This window comes from Culex quinquefasciatus, chromosome 3 (genome assembly GCF_015732765.1).
Source record: "Culex quinquefasciatus strain JHB chromosome 3, VPISU_Cqui_1.0_pri_paternal, whole genome shotgun sequence".
NCBI classification, from domain to species: Eukaryota; Metazoa; Arthropoda; class Insecta; order Diptera; family Culicidae; genus Culex; species Culex quinquefasciatus.
In genome coordinates, this window is record NC_051863.1 from 52,449,295 (window position 1) to 52,469,548 (window position 20,254).

At 36.4% G+C, this 20,254-nt stretch overlaps 1 protein-coding gene across 16 annotated transcripts in view; it reads right to left on the minus strand.

Annotated features, from left to right (window-relative positions):
* LOC6051066 (TLD domain-containing protein 2) overlaps positions 1-20,254 on the minus strand; it is a 349,738-nt gene that overhangs the window by 56,462 nt on the left and 273,022 nt on the right. For 8 of the 16 annotated variants that reach the window (XM_038263629.1, XM_038263627.1, XM_038263626.1 and 5 more), the window contains 8 exons: positions 19,968-20,125; positions 19,350-19,571; positions 13,654-13,811; positions 12,870-12,905; positions 11,601-11,763; positions 11,388-11,535; positions 8,808-8,864; positions 8,469-8,546 (listed from right to left, as the gene is read on the minus strand). In XM_038263629.1, coding sequence (XP_038119557.1) covers positions 8,469-8,546; positions 8,808-8,864; positions 11,388-11,535; positions 11,601-11,763; positions 12,870-12,905; positions 13,654-13,811; positions 19,350-19,571; positions 19,968-20,125 — 1,020 coding nt within the window. The remainder of the gene's footprint in view (positions 1-8,468; positions 8,547-8,807; positions 8,865-11,387; positions 11,536-11,600; positions 11,764-12,869; positions 12,906-13,653; positions 13,812-19,349; positions 19,572-19,967; positions 20,126-20,254) is intronic. The other 8 variants (XM_038263634.1, XM_038263633.1, XM_038263636.1 and 5 more) reach the window with 6 other exon arrangements.

Sequence of the window (20,254 nt, forward strand, 5' to 3'; positions counted from 1 at the left end):
GTTGATACAGCGCGGCTTGAAATAAAAGAAACAGGAAATTTGAAGTTTATTAAATCTCACCCAAACAACCCTCCATTTTCTTATGTCGATATCTAAGCAACTAATGGCAACAAATTAAAACATCACCGAGGCAGCACGAATGCACAGTGGTCCAGAACGCAAAATTAAGTGGAAAATGGGTTTTCAATTTTTTTTTTGAAGTTTTGGTGTCTTCAGAAGAGTTGTTGCAAATGAGCAGTTCTCTACGGAATCGGTCTTTTTTCTTTAATTTTATTTTTTGTATTTTTTAATCTGGCTGAAACTTTTTTGGTGCTTTTGGTATGCAAAAAGAAGCCATTTTGCATCATTAGTTCGTTCATATAATTTTCTATACAAATTTGGCAGCTGTCCATACAAAAATGATATGTGAAAATTCAAAAAATCTGTATCTTTTGAAGGAATTTTTTGATCGATTTGGTGTCTTTGGCAAAGTTGTAGGTATGGATATGGACTACACTGAATAAAAATGATGCACGGTAAAAAAAATTGGTCATTTTGAATTTCACTTTTTGTCACTAAAATTTGATTTGCAAAAAAACACTATTTTAATTTTTTTTATATGTTTTAGACGACATCAAATGCCAACTTTTGAGAAATTTCCAGAATGGGCAAAAAATCTTTGACCGAGTTATGATTTTTTGAGTCAATACAGATTTAAAAAAAAATCGAAATATTGGTCGCGGGACAAACATTCAATATAACGCCCTTTTGAAATAATAGTCTTGATTTTAAAGTTTTGAAAATATTTTTTTTGCGATTCCGTCGTGAAACTTCTTACTTTTCCTGTCATTCTTGAACGACGAAATAGCCTACTTTTCTGTACCAAAAATAACAGAATCGAACAGCAACACTTTTCAAAATAAATGCTGAAAAGTTCTACTTTTCAGCACTGAAATGGGTGCTGAAAAGTTGAATTTTTCAGCACTTGTTTCGAAAAGTAACACTTTTCAATATTTTTTTGACTTAAAATTTCACTCAAAGTGTGTTTTTCGGAATTGCAAAAAATGTTGTATGGAACTCGTTGCAAAACTTGATTTTTTCAGCACTCTTCGTATTTATCCAACTCGGTGAACCTAGTTGGATAAATGTACGACTCGTGCTGAAAAAATCCTCTTTTTGCAACTTGTTGCATAAACTACTATTTCGAAAAGATCGGAAAATTTCACGAATTTTTCATATTCCAACATTGTAAATCGGACCATTAGTTACTGAGATACCGACATGACAAAATGGTGGGTTGTTTGGGTGAGACTTAGAAATCATCAATTGTCCTGTTTTTTAACCTTTGCATGGCAATATCTCAGCAACTAAAGGTCGTATCAACAAAGTTGAAAAAACCAAAATATAGAGAATTTTTCAGCTTTTCAAAAATATTTTTTTCAAAGGTAGGCAAACATAGGCACTTATTTAAAATATGAAAAAATGCGACTATTTTCAAAAAAGTAACCTAAAAATTGCTATAACTTGAAAACTGTGCACTTTATCAAAAATTCACTACAGTACTTTTTGATTGCAAATTCGATTTTACATCGAAAATGATGTTAAAAATTTGTTGCGACCAATATTTCGATTTTTTGAAAAAATCTGTATTGATTCAAAAAATCATAACTCGGTCAAAGATTTTTTGCCCATTCTGGAAATTTCTCAAAAGTTGGCATTTAAAACCTTTAAAACATATCAAAAAATATAAAAAATAAAAATAGTGTTTTTTTGCAAATCAAGTTTTAGTGACAAAAAGTTAAATAAAAAATCACCATTTTTTTTTACCGTGTATCATTTTTTTTCAGTGTAGTCCATATCCATACCTACAACTTTGCCAAAGACACCAAATCGATCAAAAAATTCCTTCAAAAGATACAGATTTTTGAATTTTCACATATCATTTTTGTATGGACAGCTGCCAAATTTGAATGGAAAATTATATGAACGAACTAATGATGCAAAGTGGCTTCTTTGGGTATACCGAAGGCACCAAAAAAGTTTCAGCCGGATTAAAAAATACAAAAAAATCGAATGACCGAAATCTCAGAGAATTGCTCAAATGGAAAAGGGCAACTTTTAATTTGGTTCAAATTTAGGGTGGTTCACGATGAGGATGATTTTGAAAATCTAACTTTTCAGAAATATTTTTGGGAATTTTTTCGTCTTCTAAAAAGTTGTTGGGCTCACCAATTCAAGCAACTTTGTCGAAGACACCAAAATTTTATCTCGCAATCTGCACCTCCTACGACTAAACTTAGAGAAAGCATCTGAGCAAACTTTCAAAAAACAGTTTTTTGAACGTAGCAATTCACGGTTAAGTTTTAGGGAAAAGTGTTGTTCTGAGCACTTTTAGAGCTTTTTTTTTGTTGATCATATTTTGGATTTCTATGTAAAATTATCATAAAATAAAAATGTTCATTTTTAAAAGTTCTAAAAGTGCTCAGAACAACACTTTTCCCTGAAAATTAACCCTGAATTGCTACGTTGAAATAACTGGTTTTTGAAGGTTTGCTCCAAAACGTCACCATTTTTCTGAAAATCAATTTTCCACTTAATTTTGCGTTCTGGACCACTGTGGAATAGAATGAAGAAGAGTTCATTTTGAAAATTATTTCCATTTTTTTTTTCGTATGAAAATCAAAGATTTTTTCATGATTTTACACGCTTGTCAACGATGCGTCACCGAGTCTGTGGGAAAATCACCAAATCGAATGAAAGACTCGCAAACATTAAAATCAATCAATCGAGCAGGGGAGGAGGTTATCTCCCAACCACACCGTAATCAACTCGTAAGAGTGTACTAACTTCCACCATTATCGGCTTGTTTATGTTTCGCTCGACTTGCATTCGATTACTCATGCGGGCGCGATACTCTGCACGAGAATATACTTAATCCGCGGAACATGGTGTCTCGTTCTGCTGATTAGAACCGCCGTGTCAAAGATCATCTCTGAGCCGGGTGGTGGAATTTTCCACGGTCAATGCGGGATTCGATCAACTCTTCATTCGACCAAACTGGGGAATCTCTCAGGCGCAGGTCAACCGCAACCTCCAAGGACGAACTACTTTCATTTTTACGATCAAATTTGGCCACGTCTGAAGAACGCAGTAAAGAGGCACGTCTCGGTTCGCAAGAGTTGCGGAAAAGGATCGTCGTCGCAAAAAACGACAACAACAACAAAGTCCGTAATGGTGACCAAACCGGCTCACCTTTGAAGGCTGTGCTCGCAATGACGACAGGTTCGCTCGCAAATTCAGTCTACGGCAGCAGCGTTGCTGTAGTTCATGGATAGTTGGTGCATAAATTTTTCAGCGTTATTATCAAGCGCGCTGCGGGAAAAGGTCGTAAAAAAGGGGGTCAACGGTTTGGGGCCCGGCATGCGGAACAGATCCGCGTGGTCACGTGGGGGGCGAGCTAAAAATAGCCGCACGACGACGGGGAACCTGTTTGCAAGAATGTTAATTACACGGTGAAGATGTTGGAGAGTCAGAGGGACCCTGTCGGGAGTTCAGGGCGCCAAGAATAGAGACCACAAAGAAAAACCTGTTCTTTTTCGGAGAGGAGTGTTGATCTTGAAAGTAGCGCTTGTCGGGGTAACAATCGTCACTCGTTTGTTGACAAAGTGTTGTTGCTCACTACACGAAATCAAACGCGGGAAGAGCTTACCGCAAAGATCAAGTTCAAGTCGGCGTTCGCCGTCAACTCGACATCTAATAACTGGTTCCAGCATCACTTGATTTGGTCGGATTAGCTTCTTTTGCATAAACACACACGCAGACACGCCGACCTTCAACAGCCGTCAAATCTGTTGTTGTGTCTGGTATCACAAGCCACAAAAAAAAAAAAAAGCATTCCGCAAAAATAACGGAGCAATGATCACATAATTAGCTGCGTCATACCTTGGGTCTGTCATTACCGCCGCCCCTGGTGCCCCCCACCACTGGACAAGGTCAGGACGACCTCATCACACGGGGGTTGGGGGCAATTCTTGGTGTCAGGCGGAAATCACGACTGTCGATCCTGCTCAAAGCTCTAACCCGCCAGGGCGATCCAAGCATTGAAGAGTTTGAGAAGCAGGTGAGAAATTCGGTGCGGTTCAATTAGCGAAGCAAGCCTGGAGGTACCTAATTTGGTCGGAGGTTTCCGAGGAAAGAGGACCTCTGATTGAGAGTGTTTGAATTGCTGATCTGACAGCAGTGTCAAGAAGAGTCTCATTCGGTTTAATAAATTTATAAATTGTTGTCAGGTAACTTGGCACGATATTAAAGAAAATAACCTAAAAAATCAAAATACAGTCCAGACTCGATTATCCGATGCCTTGATTATCTGCAGTCTCGTTATCCGAAGATTTGTAAGGGACTTCGGATAATCGAATCAAAAAACATATTTTTCTATTTTCTTACTTTCAACATCAAATTCGAGTTTTTCAAAATTTCATCATCGCCATTTTGGCCGCCATCTTGGATTTAAAAATTCTAAATCCCTTTAGAGTAGTTTAGGAGTCATACTAAAGCTCAACAAACAACAATAAACAACGAAAAAAAAATGTTTTTCGTGATTCGATCTTCCGAAGTGAAATTTTGCCAAGGCCTTCAGATAATCGAGTATCTGTACTAAACACCCACAAATAAAAATGTTGACACTTTGGCCCAATTCTGGGTTCTTTTTCAGATTCAACAGGCACAAATAGATGGAAATACAGTGGATGTTGAAAAATACTTAAATTTAGTGTTGGTGGTACTTTTCGTGTATCCACTGAAAATTTATCATTTTTACATTAAGATATCTTGAGTTTAAATAAAAAGAATTCTGAAAATTTTCAGTGTTTTTTTAGCGCGATTTCCCCCTTTTCGGATGCAACATGTTCACAGCAAAAAATCCGATGGTAAAATCCCATGCAAAAGCATGCACATCACCTTCGTCAAAATAAACACTTAATATTACACACTGCATGTACAATTTTGCAAACACAAAAAAAAGTTGCAACCGACGGGATTCAAACCCGGCACCAACAGTAAGGACTGGCGCTTTAGCCCACTCGGCCATCAGACCGATGAAAATTTGTAAGGATAAACGCATATATGAGCTTGACATTTCGGTCAAGTAGGTTTCCCATACTGATGGGCTACATATTTCAGGGTGTAAAATCGCATAAAGTTGCCTAAAATAATGCAATATTTATTTTACACCAAGGCCTTTTACACGCAGCTGGATTACTACTTTTTTAGCTGTGTTGCTTAATGTTTAAAATTACACATTATTATTAAAATAAAAAATAATAGTACATCTTGGTGATATTAGTACATTTCTAACATATTGCAAGGTTTTTGCAAGCAATAACAAAAATAATATGCTACTACGTGTCCAAATTTCAAATCGTGACGATATGTTGTGACAAGTACTGTCTTTTACAGCAGACGTGTTACAAGATAGCGCACATGTGACGCTTTGCCAGTTGCTAAAACTTTTCCAAAGACACTGAAGCATCATAACTACAGAAAAAAGTGTAGTGATGTTAACTTAATATTCGATGTAATTGTATGTATCACACGTAAAATCATGTTTTTACGTACACAGAAAAAAAATCATGGTAATATTACATCTGGTACATTTTTATGTCAGAAAAAATGTGTAATTTCTCCTACGACATGTGTAATTTCACCACTTTTCTTGTGTAATGTCACTTTTTCAGTATGAATTTTGATAAAATTACATCATAAAAGAGGTAATATTCAACCTTCCGAAATTCTAAATTTACACAAATCTTTACTGTGTATGATTTGTTGCAAATTTACATCAAATCGCATTTAAATTCAAATGATTAATGACGTGCAAAAGTGTTACATCATTAACACCTTAACTCCCAAGCTCGAGAAAAAGGGGGAATTTGTATGGAAATTTCGGCATTTTCTCGAGCTTGAAAAATCCAATTTCTACTTAATTTTGCGACATTGATTGCCCAGTCAATGAAGATTGAAACAAAGTAAAAAATTGTGTAGTTTTGGAACATTTAATTTTGGTAGGTTGAATATTACCTCTTTTATGATGTAATTTTCCCTAAACTTGGACTGAAAAAGTCTCATTATACCAAAAAATACAAAAAATGCAAAATTACACATTTTTCACATTTCGAACTAGTGGTAAAAGAACTGAAGCGTAGCAACTCCAAGTTCTACACATTCGATCCAATTGAGAAGACCGCTGTTAAGGTACACAGGAAAAAATGATGGTAATATTCATCAGAAAATGGTGACAGATTTTGTGTCAATAATTACATCAGAAACTGGTGAATGTTCATCAGTTTCTGGTGAATTTTCATCTGGTTCTCGTTTTTACACATCTTTTAGGTAATATTACTCAAAAAAGAGGTAATATTCAACCGACCAAATTTTCAACATTCCAAAATTCAACTTTTTTTGCTGTGTAGTCCTGCAGGGCAACGGGTCGTGAAACAGATGCATGCAATGCGGTGAAACACACCTCTCGGAAAAGTTGTGCAAGGCGTACTTGGGGGACAAGGCAGAGCAAATCAAGGCGCGCATTAAGTGCGCCAACTGTGATGGCAACCATACCATACTGTGATGGCAACCATACCGGTAATTACCGCGGATGCGTTGCGCGCAAGGCCTACCTCGAGGAGCAGGAAAAAAGGAGGAAGAAGATGGAAGCACGGCAGCATTCCACTCTTCTCAGCGAAGTACGAGCTCAACCGTGAATTGAATTATGTTAATTTGAAGAGATGAAAAAGCCTGGTAAAAGAGAAGGTTCTATTTTTTTTTATTAAATGCACCGTGATAAAGTAATAACCGAACACAGTAAAAAAACGAACATGGTAATATCTTGTCCGGGAAGGAGTACATCTTTTATGTCAGAAAAAATGTGTAATTTTACGACTGGAAATGGAAATGGAAACCACTATGCTGGTGTAATGCAATTTATTCAGTCTAAATTGAGGTAAAATTTAATCATAGAAGTGGTAATATTCAACCTTCCAAAATGACACCTTCTTAATTTACACAAAATTTGCCTCGCGACGAAAGATACCATTTTTTTGGACCACCCTAACACAATCCAGGTCAACCTAATGGCCAAACAAAAAAAAAAAAAAATAAGGGTCCAATTGGTTAAGGAACTATTATTTCGAATCGTACCTTTTTCGTGCGGAATTGCTGTATAAACATAACAATCACTGTTGTTTCGATGACTAATTGTTTACATTTGTGTTAAACCGAACACAAAAAAAAATCTTGTGATACGAATGTCAACTGTTTGACCCACAATAAAGCGATTTCGGACCAAAACATTCAACGTTAAAAATAGTCAAATAACACAGATTTCGCCGAATAACTGCACCGGATTTTAATTACATAAGCCACGACCATGTAAACACCACACAATCTATCGAACTGGAGGGAGATAAGACGAAAAAGAATTTTGTTGGTAAACAATCCCGGTCGAACGATTCGATTCCTTTTTTTTAAGTCTGACATCATAATAGCGTATTTTTACATATGTTTTTTATACAAGAAGTTTATCTGTTGTTGTCTAGTTTCGTGCGTGCTTTTGGTGGAGAGAGGGGAAAGGGCTCTGATTTCGAAACAAAATAGTTGATTGCCAAAACAGAACGGAAGCCGAGGAAAATTTAGAAGAAAAAAATGTTTACAAAATAAATCAAAAATTCTAAATAAGCAATCGCATTGGGTACTTGAAATTGTTCCAAATCCTACGCAACGATTACGGTGGTTGGTACTAACAGGCTAAGCAATCCAAACTAATCGGAGTAATGCGGGAATTTTGAGGGAAATTTGTAACAAAACGAGTGTAGAACGTAAAATTTGAACCAAAATTGCCAATACTAACTAACTTGTGAGATCTGCGTTCGGTACTATACGGTGCAATCAAATTGAACTAATCAACTTTCATTTGATATCTTAAAATGCAACTTATAGTGAATAGAAATAAAGATCAACTGAAAAGACAGGTTAAGGATGAGGAGCATCTCTAGAACATGTATCATCGCAAAATCATTCAGGTTCTTCTACGAAAATGTTTTGCTTTCAAAATGTTTTTTCTAACTGTGTATAATTTACAAGATTCGAGGTGTTAGTGTGTGTGTCAGTAGCACACTAATAGGATCACTACCAGTAATGAAGGAGGATTTTTGTTTGTTAAAAATTAGTTTACGTAAAAGTAGCAAGTTGTTCGTTCAAAACTCAAACAAGACAAAGTACAGCTAGACATTCCTCATATCCAGAACATACTACGGATAATCATTACAGAGAAAGGACAGGGAGCTTTACAAGAAACATTACGAGAGGCAGTAGCTAGTAGGTGGTAGTGGTAAAATATTCAAGGGTGTGTGTTTGTTTTTTTTTGTGCACGCGCGCTAGCTGTGTTCGTACAGAGAATAATAATAGTTGGCTATTGTTTGCTGAAAGATTCTAACCTCACAACCATCCAAATCGTTGGATCCGGTCTGGCTTTTGATAATATTGTAAGTTTTGACAAACGGTGCCTTCAGCAGCTGCACGGAATCACGCGGAATGTCACGAAAGTGGTGAGATGTGTTGGTAGTAATGATTCACACAAACGAAGGATTTTGTTAGGAATCATCGCGCGCACACACGCACACAAATAAGCGATGGAGAAATAGATAGGATGATGTTAGTATTTGAATAGCAAAATTGTCATCGGGATCGATTGGGGAAAATCGCGTTGAGTCGCGTGGTGCGATCGATGTTTTCAAAATGTAGCAAATCTTATCAGCTAGTAGTAATGAACTTACCTCCCAGGATTCACGAGTGTACTCGGTGATTTCGCCTTCGCTGGCAGAACGACCCTCCTGGAAAGAATCACAAAATAAGTTTAAAAATTTAATTAAAATAAAAAGCATTGTAGTTTTTTGTCGCTTTTGTCATTTTGTCTTTTTCGTTTTATTTTTTGTCGTTTTTGTCTTTATGTAGTTTGTCGTTATTGTCATAGTTTTCATTTTTGTATTTTTGGTCGTTTTTGTCAGTTTTGTCAGTTTGTCGCTTTTGTCGTTTTTTGTCGTTTTTTTTGTAGTTTTTGTCTTTTTTGTCTTTTTTGTAGTTTTTGTCGTTTTTTCGTTTTTTCGTTTTTGTCTTTTTTGTCGTTTTTGTCATTTTTGTCGTTTTTGTCGTTTTTGTAGTTTTTGTCGTTTTTGTCGTTTTTGTCGTTTTTGTCGTTTTTGTCGTTTTTGTCATTTTTGTCGTTTTTGTCGTTTTTGTCGTTTTTGTCATTTTTGTCATTTTTGTCATTTTTGTCGTTTTTGTCTTCTTTGTCATTTTTTTGTCGTTTTTGACGTTTTTGTAATTTTTGTAATTTTTGTAAATCTTGTAATTTTTGTATTTTTTGTATTTTTTGTAATTTTTGTAATTTTTGTAATTTTTGTAATTTTTGTAAATCTTGTAATTTTTGTATTTTTTGTATTTTTTGTAATTTTTGTAATCTTTGTAATTTTTGTAATTTTTGTAATTTTTGTAATTTTTGTAATTTTTGTCAATTTTGTCAATTTTGTCAATTTTGTCAATTTTGTCAATTTTGTCAATTTTGTCAATTTTGTCAATTTTGTCAATTTTGTCAATTTTGTCAATTTTGTCAATTTTGTCAATTTTGTCAATTTTGTCAATTTTGTCAATTTTGTCAATTTTGTCAATTTTGTCAATTTTGTCAATTTTGTCAATTTTGTCAATTTTGTCAATTTTGTCAATTTTGTCAATTTTGTCAATTTTGTCAATTTTGTCAATTTTGTCAATTTTGTCAATTTTGTCAATTTTGTCAATTTTGTCAATTTTGTCAATTTTGTCAATTTTGTCAATTTTGTCAATTTTGTCAATTTTGTCAATTTTGTCAATTTTCGCTTCGCTTCGCTAGGAGACGGTGATTTTAGCGGATTGCAGACTGGATTTTCGCCATGTGATGTGATGATTGTCTAAGCCCAAGTTACCTAGGAATCGATAATTGGGAATAGAACCAATTCCACCTGAACCAGATTCTCACCACCATGGCAGCCGTCCATTGCCGGCCGCTCCCATCTCCACCGCGCACCAGGGACAAGGAAAGGGATTTGGAAGACGGGAAGTGTTGATGCTCCACTTTTTTTCAGAGTATTAACTCCACGGTATCCTCAAGTAAGTTTCGCTTGGAGTTGGACGGTTTTTGGGAAGGTGAATGGTCTGAGGATCCACCCTAGGCGAGTGGTAACGACCGTTGCATTGTTGTTCGAATTCTTCGTAAGTTCTCATTTCTAATGGGAAAGCTTTCAATTCTTCTCATCTCTTATTGGATGAATTCTATCAGTCGCCCAGGCTATTTATAGCGAGGTAATGTAGGTTCATTTCAAATGCGCCTGCATGCATGCAATGCAATGCATTCTTGTATGTTCTGATATTCAACTTGCATTCAACTTTATTCTCGTCCGTTTCTTGGATTCAACTATATCAGTCTAAGTCCTACTCAAGCTACCAATGCTCCACGGTAAAGTGGAAAGCATTTTGTTTGCCAATCCTAAGGACAGGGGATCGAACCCCGCCGTGAGCTTCATGTTTTTCATTAATTTCCAAATTCAATGAGTCCAGAACTTTCTCGTTGGGAGCAGATGGGTATCGAACCCAGGACCATTCGCTTATTAAGCGAACACCGTAACCATTCAGCCACGACCGCTCCTTATTTTGTCAATTTTGTCATTTTTTTCAATTTTTTCAATTTTGTCAACTTTGTCAATTTTGTCAATTTTGTCAATTTTGTCAATTTTGTCAATTTTGTCGTTTTAGCCGGTATTGACGTTTTTATATTTTTTATCGTTTTTGTAGTTTTTGTCGTATTTGTCGATTTCGTCGTTTTTATCATTTTTGTCTTTTTTTTTTGTTTTTGTCGTATTTGTCGTTTGATTGATTTTATCGTTCTTATCGTTTTATCATTTTTGTCGTTTTTTATAGTTTTGGTATTTTTGTCGCAAAAGTCAAATGTACTATTTTCGTTTTTTTTTGTATTTTCAGTATTTTTGTCGTTTTAGTCAGTATTGACATTTTTGTCGTCGTGTCGTTTTATCGTTTTCGTCGTTTTTATCATTTTTACAATTTTTATCGTTTTTTGTGGTTTTTGTAATTTTTATCGTTTTTCGTCGTTTTTTGACGTTTTTGTCGTATTTATCGTTTTTTTATCGTTTATAACGTTTTTGTCGTTTCTATCGTTTTATCGTATTTGTTGTTTTTTTCGTTTTAATCTTTTTCATAGTTTTTATCATTTTATCGTTTTTATCGTTTTCATAGTTTTTATCATTTTTTCGTTTTTATCGTTTTCAACGTTTTTGTCGTTTTTGCATTTTTGTATGCTTTTGACTCACCTTGGTCGGGCTGCCGGCACCTCCCTTGGAGGTCCACTCGGTGTCGATCTGGATGAGCTCGTAGCCGCGCTCCTTGATGGCCTTCTCGTCCAGCTCGCCGTACAGGTGCTGCACCCAGGCGGTCAGGAACCGGTACAGTTCGTCCACCCTAAAAGCGTTCACAAATGACGTTACAAAAACCCTCTACACCGGTTATTATGCCGTCCAACTCACTTGTTCTTCGGGATGCTGAACCAGTACTCGGGCCGGAGCTTGTTCTTGCCGTACGACATGACCGTGGTCGGCAGCGGGGTGTTCTTGCCCTGTTTGCGGCCCATGCGCAACCGCAGGTACATCGGTGGATCCGGACAGGCGCGGGCCGGCCGCGGGATGAGCTCTGTGGGGACGACGTGGGATAGAGGTTAGAACTTGGACGGCTACGAGCGCGGACGGTTCACCGATTTGTGAAAGGGTGTGTGAGTGGACAACATCAACAACAAGAAAACGGTTCTGTACAACATCGAGCAATGTCAAACGAGGGATGCAACAACGGTCAAAGCGGCACGGTAGTGATGATGAGTACGGGGCGGGGACATCCAGATGATAAGTACTTACATTGTTTTTTATTTTTTTATTTATTTAAAAAAAAATCACAAGATTTAGGAATGTTGAGAGTACATCGAAAAATGAACACGCATTTTTTGGAGGAGTAGTGAATACAAATGTATTATCAGAATGATGATGGTCATTCTCTGTTTCAAAACAGTGATATGAAAGATCGTACATCACACACACAACAACAACTGGTAATGACGTGATAATTTCAAGACAGAAAGAAGACAGTTACGAAGACCAACGAAAGATATTCATGGATGATAGAGTTTTAGAGTAAATTGAAGTATTTGTGATTGACGATAGACTGGTTCAAATTTTGGATCTATTAAAATGCCTCCTATCATGCTATTTGATTTGAAAAATGTCTGTTAAAACTTTACAAATTTTGAATGACGTCATCTTAAAACACTTAACCTTATAATCAGTGTTGTAAATGAGTGATAGAAAAACTATCATTTGATGATTCCTGCACCAAAATATCAGAATGTGTAGCGACGGGCACTCTAGCTTGTGAGTTCTCTTCTTTTATCTCGTGATTGTCAGAAGATTATTCTCTTGCTATCATTTCGTCACTTTTTTGCTTTTCTTCGTTCACGCACACTCGCCGAAGATTATTTTATCTTCTCAGGTAGTAATATTAAATTCAACATTAAAATTAAAAAAAAAATCAAAACATTTTCAAAATCCTCAATACAACACATGAAATGAATTTTAAAGATCTGAGCAACTTATCAAAATCCAAAATTTTAACCAGTTTCGTTTGTTTACAAATGAAATGGGTGTATGTCTGTGTGAGTACCAAGTAGAGTGTACCGTAAGCGGAAGAGATAAATCGTATACTTTACACGCTGGCTGAGCCAAGTTCTGCTCCGAGAACTCTGAACCTACCAAGTTTCTCGAGTTGCGGAAACAAGGGCGCCCTCACTGGGGGTGGTTGATGAACGGATGTGTGGTGGGGTGTTTGTGTTTTACAGGTGGTTGGTACAGACAGTAGAGTAGACAGTCAGATTGGTAACGTATTGGTGTGTGGTTTGTACATTTTTTTTTGATTTGTGGTTTGGTTTTTTTTTGTTGGCGAGAAAAAGAAAAAGAAAATTTAACGAAAAGAAATTACATGAATGGGTTGAGAATATTTGGCAGTATGGACATATTTCGAACGAATTTTTTTGCACTGCTTTTGCGAAAATTAAAATTTTCAAATAATAACGATGCGTTACAGCAAAGAGAGAAAGAGAGACAGTTGTGCCAGTACTCGACGTACCGCGTGGTGGTGTTGGTGCTTGGAATGAGAATGAGCTGCGTGATTTTGGTTGAATTTGAGATTTGCTTTGCTACATTCACGGTGCGTAAAAGTTTTGCGAGTTTGTGGCTGTAGTCCGGAATGAACGCTCGTACAGCAGAAGTAACTGATCGTGCAAGTAACTTGGAACAAACGAAACAACTAACGATTCAGAACGTAACGTGAATAAATTTGAGAAAAAAAAACTGGCTAAACTAGCGTCAATTTCGTTAGGATCTGCACAAGGCTAAGCCCTTGGAGATCAACTCAGTTAGTTCAATCCAATAAAATATCAAAACAACGCAATCGTTCGAGAGAAAAAATAAAACGAAAATTTAAAGAAATCCTAACGGAAAGAAAATACATTAAAATAACAATTGCCCGGACACTTACTGTCGAAGCTGACGAAGAGGGTCGGCATGTCGTCGATCGAAACCATCGACCGGTAGTCCAGCTTTGGTGGGGGCTTCTTCTGCTTGTCGTGGGCACCGCCCTCGGTGCCGGCCGATCCCGTCGACTGCGGCCGGATGAAGGTGCCTATCGAGGAGCGCCTGGATTGGGTGGAACGAAATGTGACAAACGTGAGTTTAAGGTGAATCTGACGAGTGTACATCTACTACAGCCGCGAATACACTAATACAAGGTGCTAGAGGATACGAATTATGGTGAGATAAAATTGTTTAACTAACGTCGATAGACAACCAGATACTTACGTGACACTTAATAAATTTATTGGAACATTTCAACATTTTAAACTCGTTTTTTCAACATTCTCGGTAACAAAAAAAAAACAATGTACTCATACGTGGAGTTAAAATTACATTAATAACAAAATACATTTATGAGAAGACGGATTGCCCGAGCTGGAGACCGTAACGAGATGTTCACAAAAATATCAGATTTGGATATTTGCTGCAAACAGCGATGGGAGAATCTTCATCAAAGGAAATTTGTTGACGCTCATCGAGAGAAAAAATCGGGTGGGAGCATGGCTCTACTCTCTCGCGCACAATTAGTCAAAGTGAAAAAATGACGTTTTTATGAAGAAATGGGCTTTCCGAGATTTTTTTGTCCAATTCATTAGACATAGCTAGAGCGTCCAATTTCTGGTCCCGGGAATTCTCGGGATTTCCCAAAAAAAAAAAAAAATATTTCACGTTCCCGGGAAATTTTGTAAATTTCTCGGAAATTTCCGAAATTTGAGCGGAAGTATACATTTCCCTATATTTTGGCACATTTTTTTTTGGGAATTCCCGGGATTTTCCGGGAAATTTGTAAAATAAATCCGTTTCCCGAGAATTTTGTAACCCCGGGAAATTGGACGCTCTAGACATAGCACACCTCTGAGCGAAAAATTAAAATACTCGCTGATATGGTTTCCGCGAAACAGCCCTTTTATGGTATTACACCATCATCAGTTTGAGTCTAAGTAAATCAATGAAATAACATTTTAAAATGGCTTTGTCTCAAAAACAACATCAACAAACTTTCTGAAACATGGATCACAAATACATTAAAGATATTGGAATTTAAAAAAAAACATAATTTTCTCGAAATGCCAATTCTTCAAACCAACGAAACTTTATAGATACCGTAAAACGGAGTGACTTTGATAGCCGGGGTGACTTTGATAGGTTTGCGATTTTTCCGCAAAATGAAGAGTACAATTAAATTACGTAAGGAATGGTTTAGATACATACTAACCGTGGTAGAGAAGTGTTCAAAGTACCTCAAGAAAGACTTTTCATAAAATGTTGGCAAGTTTAAAAAGTTAGTTAACTATAGTTAAGAAAATGTTGATGGAAGTCATTATTTTAAACTTCTCAAAGTGTCATGATTTTCTCAATGAACATGATTTTTAATCGGAAAACGGAATGCATTTTCGGATTCTTTGGACAATTTTCCACTAGGAGAAGGTTAAAAAAGTTTGTAAATAATAAATAATATGTGTTTTTGAAACACAATTTAAAAAAATCTACAAATTTATAGGCAATTTAAGTTGAACAAATTTCATGTAAAATGTGAAAACTTGTGATTCGTGCTTCGAATTCAGTATAAAATGCAATATAAATCGATAATTTTATAAACAAAACTAGTTTTAACAAATTTCAGGCAAAATTCCGGCATTTTAAAAAAATTACCTAAAATTTATATGTATTTTGCTAAAAAAAACTTATACACTTAGTAAACTAAATATAAACATTGATTTTTTTTTCTTAAAAACCATATCAGCTACTTTAGTGATGGTACATTTAGCGTACAAATAAAGTTTGAACATCTTAAATATGATTTTAGCAGGAAAAACTATGACTATCAAAGTCACCCCGGAATTAAAACTAAGAATTTTTAACGTTATTATTTTTCTAAACATTATTGAAAAATCTTTTTTTCCGAAATAGTGCATGGACTTTGTGTGTCCTACCCCAGTACATGTTTAATCTTGATAAAAACCTTACCTGTTGGAAAATATTCTAAAAACAATTTGAAATCCTATCAAAGTCACCCTGGTTTACGGTATAGCAATTTTATAGAGCTATTATTTAGAAAAAGTCAGTAAAATCATTTTAAAATGGCTGTATCTCAGAATCTGCATCAGCAAATCATCTAAAACTTGGAAGTAAAATACATCATAATCTCGAAATATTGTGTTTCTAAAGTGATATGAAATTGCAAAGATTTCAGGAATTTTATGAAGTTTTTAGTAACATTCTTATAGACAGTCGGAAATAACAATTTAAAATGGCTGTAATTCTTAGTATACATGAGCAAACCTTCTATAACATGAGCCAGGAGTACTTTATAGTCATTAGAAGCGAAATACATTAACTACTACTAATGTAATTGTATTCATTTTCTCGTAAAAAATCTGATGTAACATCTTAAAAGGGCGGCATCTCGGAAAGTACCTAAGCGAATATTAAAAAACGATGCATCTTTTTAAAAACAATCTCGGCATCTCGGAAAGTACCTCAGCGAATATTAAAAAACGATGCATCTTTTTAAAAACAATAAAAACGATTCGATTGCTGATATTTTACTTCAAAAGTTTTTGGCGAAAATATTACATTTTTATAATATCGTGATTTTTTTAAGACATGGTTTAGGCTAGTGATTTGCAATTCTCTAACAAAACCGAAAATTGATTTTATTTATGTTATTTTGACAGCCATTCAACGTCAAACAGGAAGTCTCCAAATCAAAAGTGCTCCGATTTGGCTCAAATTTGGAGGAGGGGTTCTTTGGCCCAAATAATTAGACCCGTATTTTTTGTTTGGCGATTAGGGTGGTCCTATCCGAAATAGGGTGGTCCATAAAATTGCGTGGTACCCAAACATGTATAGGTCATCGCTGAAATTTTCAAGTTATCGCAGTTTTAGTGAAAAAAGTTGGTTTTTACCCGTTTCCGTCATTTTCCCGTTTTTGCGCGCGGCGTGGCGAAAAACCCAGTTTTTATGTTAAAAAATCATATCTCCGAAACGTGTTAATGGATATTCGCAATTTTTTGATATGTTATGTAAAATATTACAAGGGATCAAGGAAAAATATTTTCAGACATGGGCTCTTTGGTCCCGAGATCTTGAAATCGGCAAATGAAATTTTCATAGGACATTTGCAAATATTCAGCTAGTTTTTTTGGACCTCAACATTATTTTCCTAAACAGCCCAACTAATAACCTTTCTTTTGAATTGTGGCGCTCCAAAATTGGTTCAGCCGTTCCGGAGATATGATTTTTTAAAAAATGTGTTTTTTGCGAAAATCGACGAAAAACGCAATTTTATGGACCACCCTATTTCGGATAGGACCACCCTAATCGCAAAAAAAAATACGGGTCTAATTATTTGGGCCAAAGAACCCCCACTCCAAATTTGAGCCAAATCGGAGCACTTTTGATTTGGAGACTTCCTGTTTGACGTGGAATGGCTGTATATTAGGATGTAACAAAAATGACTTTTTGGCGGGCATTCAAGGGTTTGTTCCGGTGGGCATACTAAGCTCAAATCCAAAATATGAGCTTGATTGGACGTAACAGGAGCTGGCGCTCCGCCCTTCAATTTTAAATGGGATTTAACCCGTAAAAAAAGATTTTTCAAAATGTCACTTTTTGAGGCATTTGGCCACCAATGCGTTTACAAAAACATCACTGGCGTGTAGGCCAGATCCTTGCGCATCTTTTGGTATATATAACATTGACATTTGGAGCACCCTGGAGCTCGGTACAGGCCTTCAAAGTTTGGCATTTTTTTGAAAAAATCGGCCCCGGCAAAATCAAATGGCGTCTAGGGCGTCGCGAGGCGCGACGCATATCTTTTTGCTGGGACCGATTTTTAAAAATGCCAAACTCAAATGTCAATGTTATATATAAGATGCTGGTTACACGCCAGTGATGTTTTTGATAGCATTGGTGGTCAAAATGCCTCAAAATGACATTTTGAACAAATCTTTTACGGGTTAAATCCCATTGCGAAGGGCTCGACTCCACGTCAATCAAGCTCATATTTCAGACTGACAGAGATTAAAAAGGCCAGTTACACTCTGCCCTGATCGCATAAATGTCCATATGCAATTTCATCGATTTCGAGTTATTGATGCAGTTTGGTTTAAAAATCGTGTGCTCTTTCAAAAGAGCCTATAACATCCAGTACTTTGTTCTAGAAATCAGGAGAAAATCCAGTGCGAGAAAACGTGTTTACCGTAATCTGGGGTGAATCGGGACTACAGTCTGAATAGGGACAGCAGTTTTTAGAGCACTTAAAGCTTTTAAATTTGGAAATGGATGTACACATTTTGTTTGTCTGAGTCTGTTCTAACCGAAACCAACCAGAAAAATCAAAATATTGTGCTCCAACATGGTTAAAACTGCTGTCCCAATTCGCCCTATGTGTCCCGATTGACCCCAGTTTACGGTACGCGTTTCATGGATAGCCCCTTGACACCGTAGATAGAGCCCTTAGGAGATAGTTTTTTGGCAAGAAAAAGTATAAAATTATCGTTTTGAAATGTTCTACTTTTCATTATATTAAATTTCATCAGTTCCTGCACCCACAGTTGGGCAGCGCCATCCGAAAGAATAAAGAGCACGATCTGGTAGTATAAAGGTACTGTGAACGGACACAGAGGATACATCCCGAGATTGACGAGAGCGTTATTCTCATGGGTTCATTTTCAAAAAGTTCATTAACCAAAAAAATGTGCCGATATCAAGACTCGAACCCAAGACCTTTGACATATCGAACCGCGCCTTTGACTATATCGGCCACTAAAGTTCGATGACTACGAGATGGTCATTTGACAACATAAGCCACTCAATGAGATAAACTGTTTCAATGAACAAATGAACACAATTTCGTGATGGTTCACCCGCGAGAGGTTTATTCATCTATTTAATTTTGGTAGAGTTATTCTATCGGCTTTCTACTGTGGGTGTGATGTAAAATACCACTTTTTAAACTAAAAATCTAAAATGAAAGATTTGCGGTGTAAAAAGTGTACTTTTACATCAAGAACTGGTAAAATTTTCATCAGTTTGTGATGATTTCTTTTTGTTTAACATTATTTCAGGTAAAATTACCGAAAAAGAGGGAATAATCAACCTTCTTATTATACTTTTTTCACTCTGTCCATAATGAGCTCATTGTTTACATGTGAAGTTACTTTCTTCTTTTTTTAAAACTTCTACTAAAAATGAATTATTTATTTAAGCTAATCTAAACATATCACACAACTAAGTTAGGTACATCTATTGTAGAGAAGAAGAAAAAAGCACAACCTGTCAAATGGCACGAAAAGTAATGTTGAACACCAATTGGTTAAGTGAATCAACTAAAGAGGGAAGGAACTTTGCCAACAATAATTTTCTAACAGTCGATAAAACAAAAAATAAGATGGAGGTTGATAGTCAAAAAGCTATTTGTATTCACATTAGGAGACCGCAAATGAACATTAATTTTGAAAGAGTATCACAAGATTAATTGGGGATAACATTCAGTTTGTAACGTTTTTATAGACGTTCTAAATGGAACATAAAAAAGAACATTTAACTTTCAACAGTATTATTGGACAACAACATCTAACGAATTTCTCCAATTACCCAATCGTTCCACCACCGGCCGACGACTGGTGGGCGAGTTGTTGTGAGCCGTGGTGGTGCTGCTGCTGCTGCTGATGGTGATGATGATGCGGGTGCGGGTGCCCCCCATGCTGATCACCGTGCGGGGTCAGCGGAGGCACCGGAGAGCCGCCCGAGTCCTCGGAGGGAGTCTTGGACAAAAACAAATTTCCACCGAGCTCCGAGACCAGCGTGATGGGCGAGCTAATTTTTGGATTTTTTGAGAATTTTGAAAACACGTCCGAGCAAAAAACAAAACGAGGACGGAATTTTGGGTGCAGCAGAGAAATTAAGACAAATGGACAATTTTGAAATGAAATAAACTAAGATTTTAACCGTGCGCTTGTGGTGTTTGTCGTGCAATGTGTTTCAAACTTAGTTGAAAAAATTCGATCAAAAATAGTTGTGTTTAAAATTGTACTGTTGTTTGTGTGAACTTGTGAAAGAATGTGTTATTATTCAAACAAAAGTTCCAAAACTGCGATGCTCGATGCAGATTTGTCTCAGCATCACAACAAATAAAAAATCATTCCAAAAGGAAAACCAAAAACTAAATAATAGCAATAATTAAAGTTAGAAATGACTAAACCTGGCACTCACCTCGAGAATACTTTGGAAAATACGCTTTGATTGGAGTCCCCAGTGTTGGGGGCCGACTCGATCGAGTCCGACTTGTGGCTGGCACCGGTGCCACCGGTGCCTCCCTCCCCGGTCAGTCCTTCCACCCAGGCCAGCGGGTAGGAGAGTCGTTTTAGCATCTAAAATGAAAAGAAATGAAGTTAGTTCAAGTTTATGTGGTAATTTAATAGGGTGGCCACTTTTCTAGGACGTATCCCAAACCTTCCCCCCTACCCAAAAACTGTCCAACTCCAAGCGAAACTTATTTG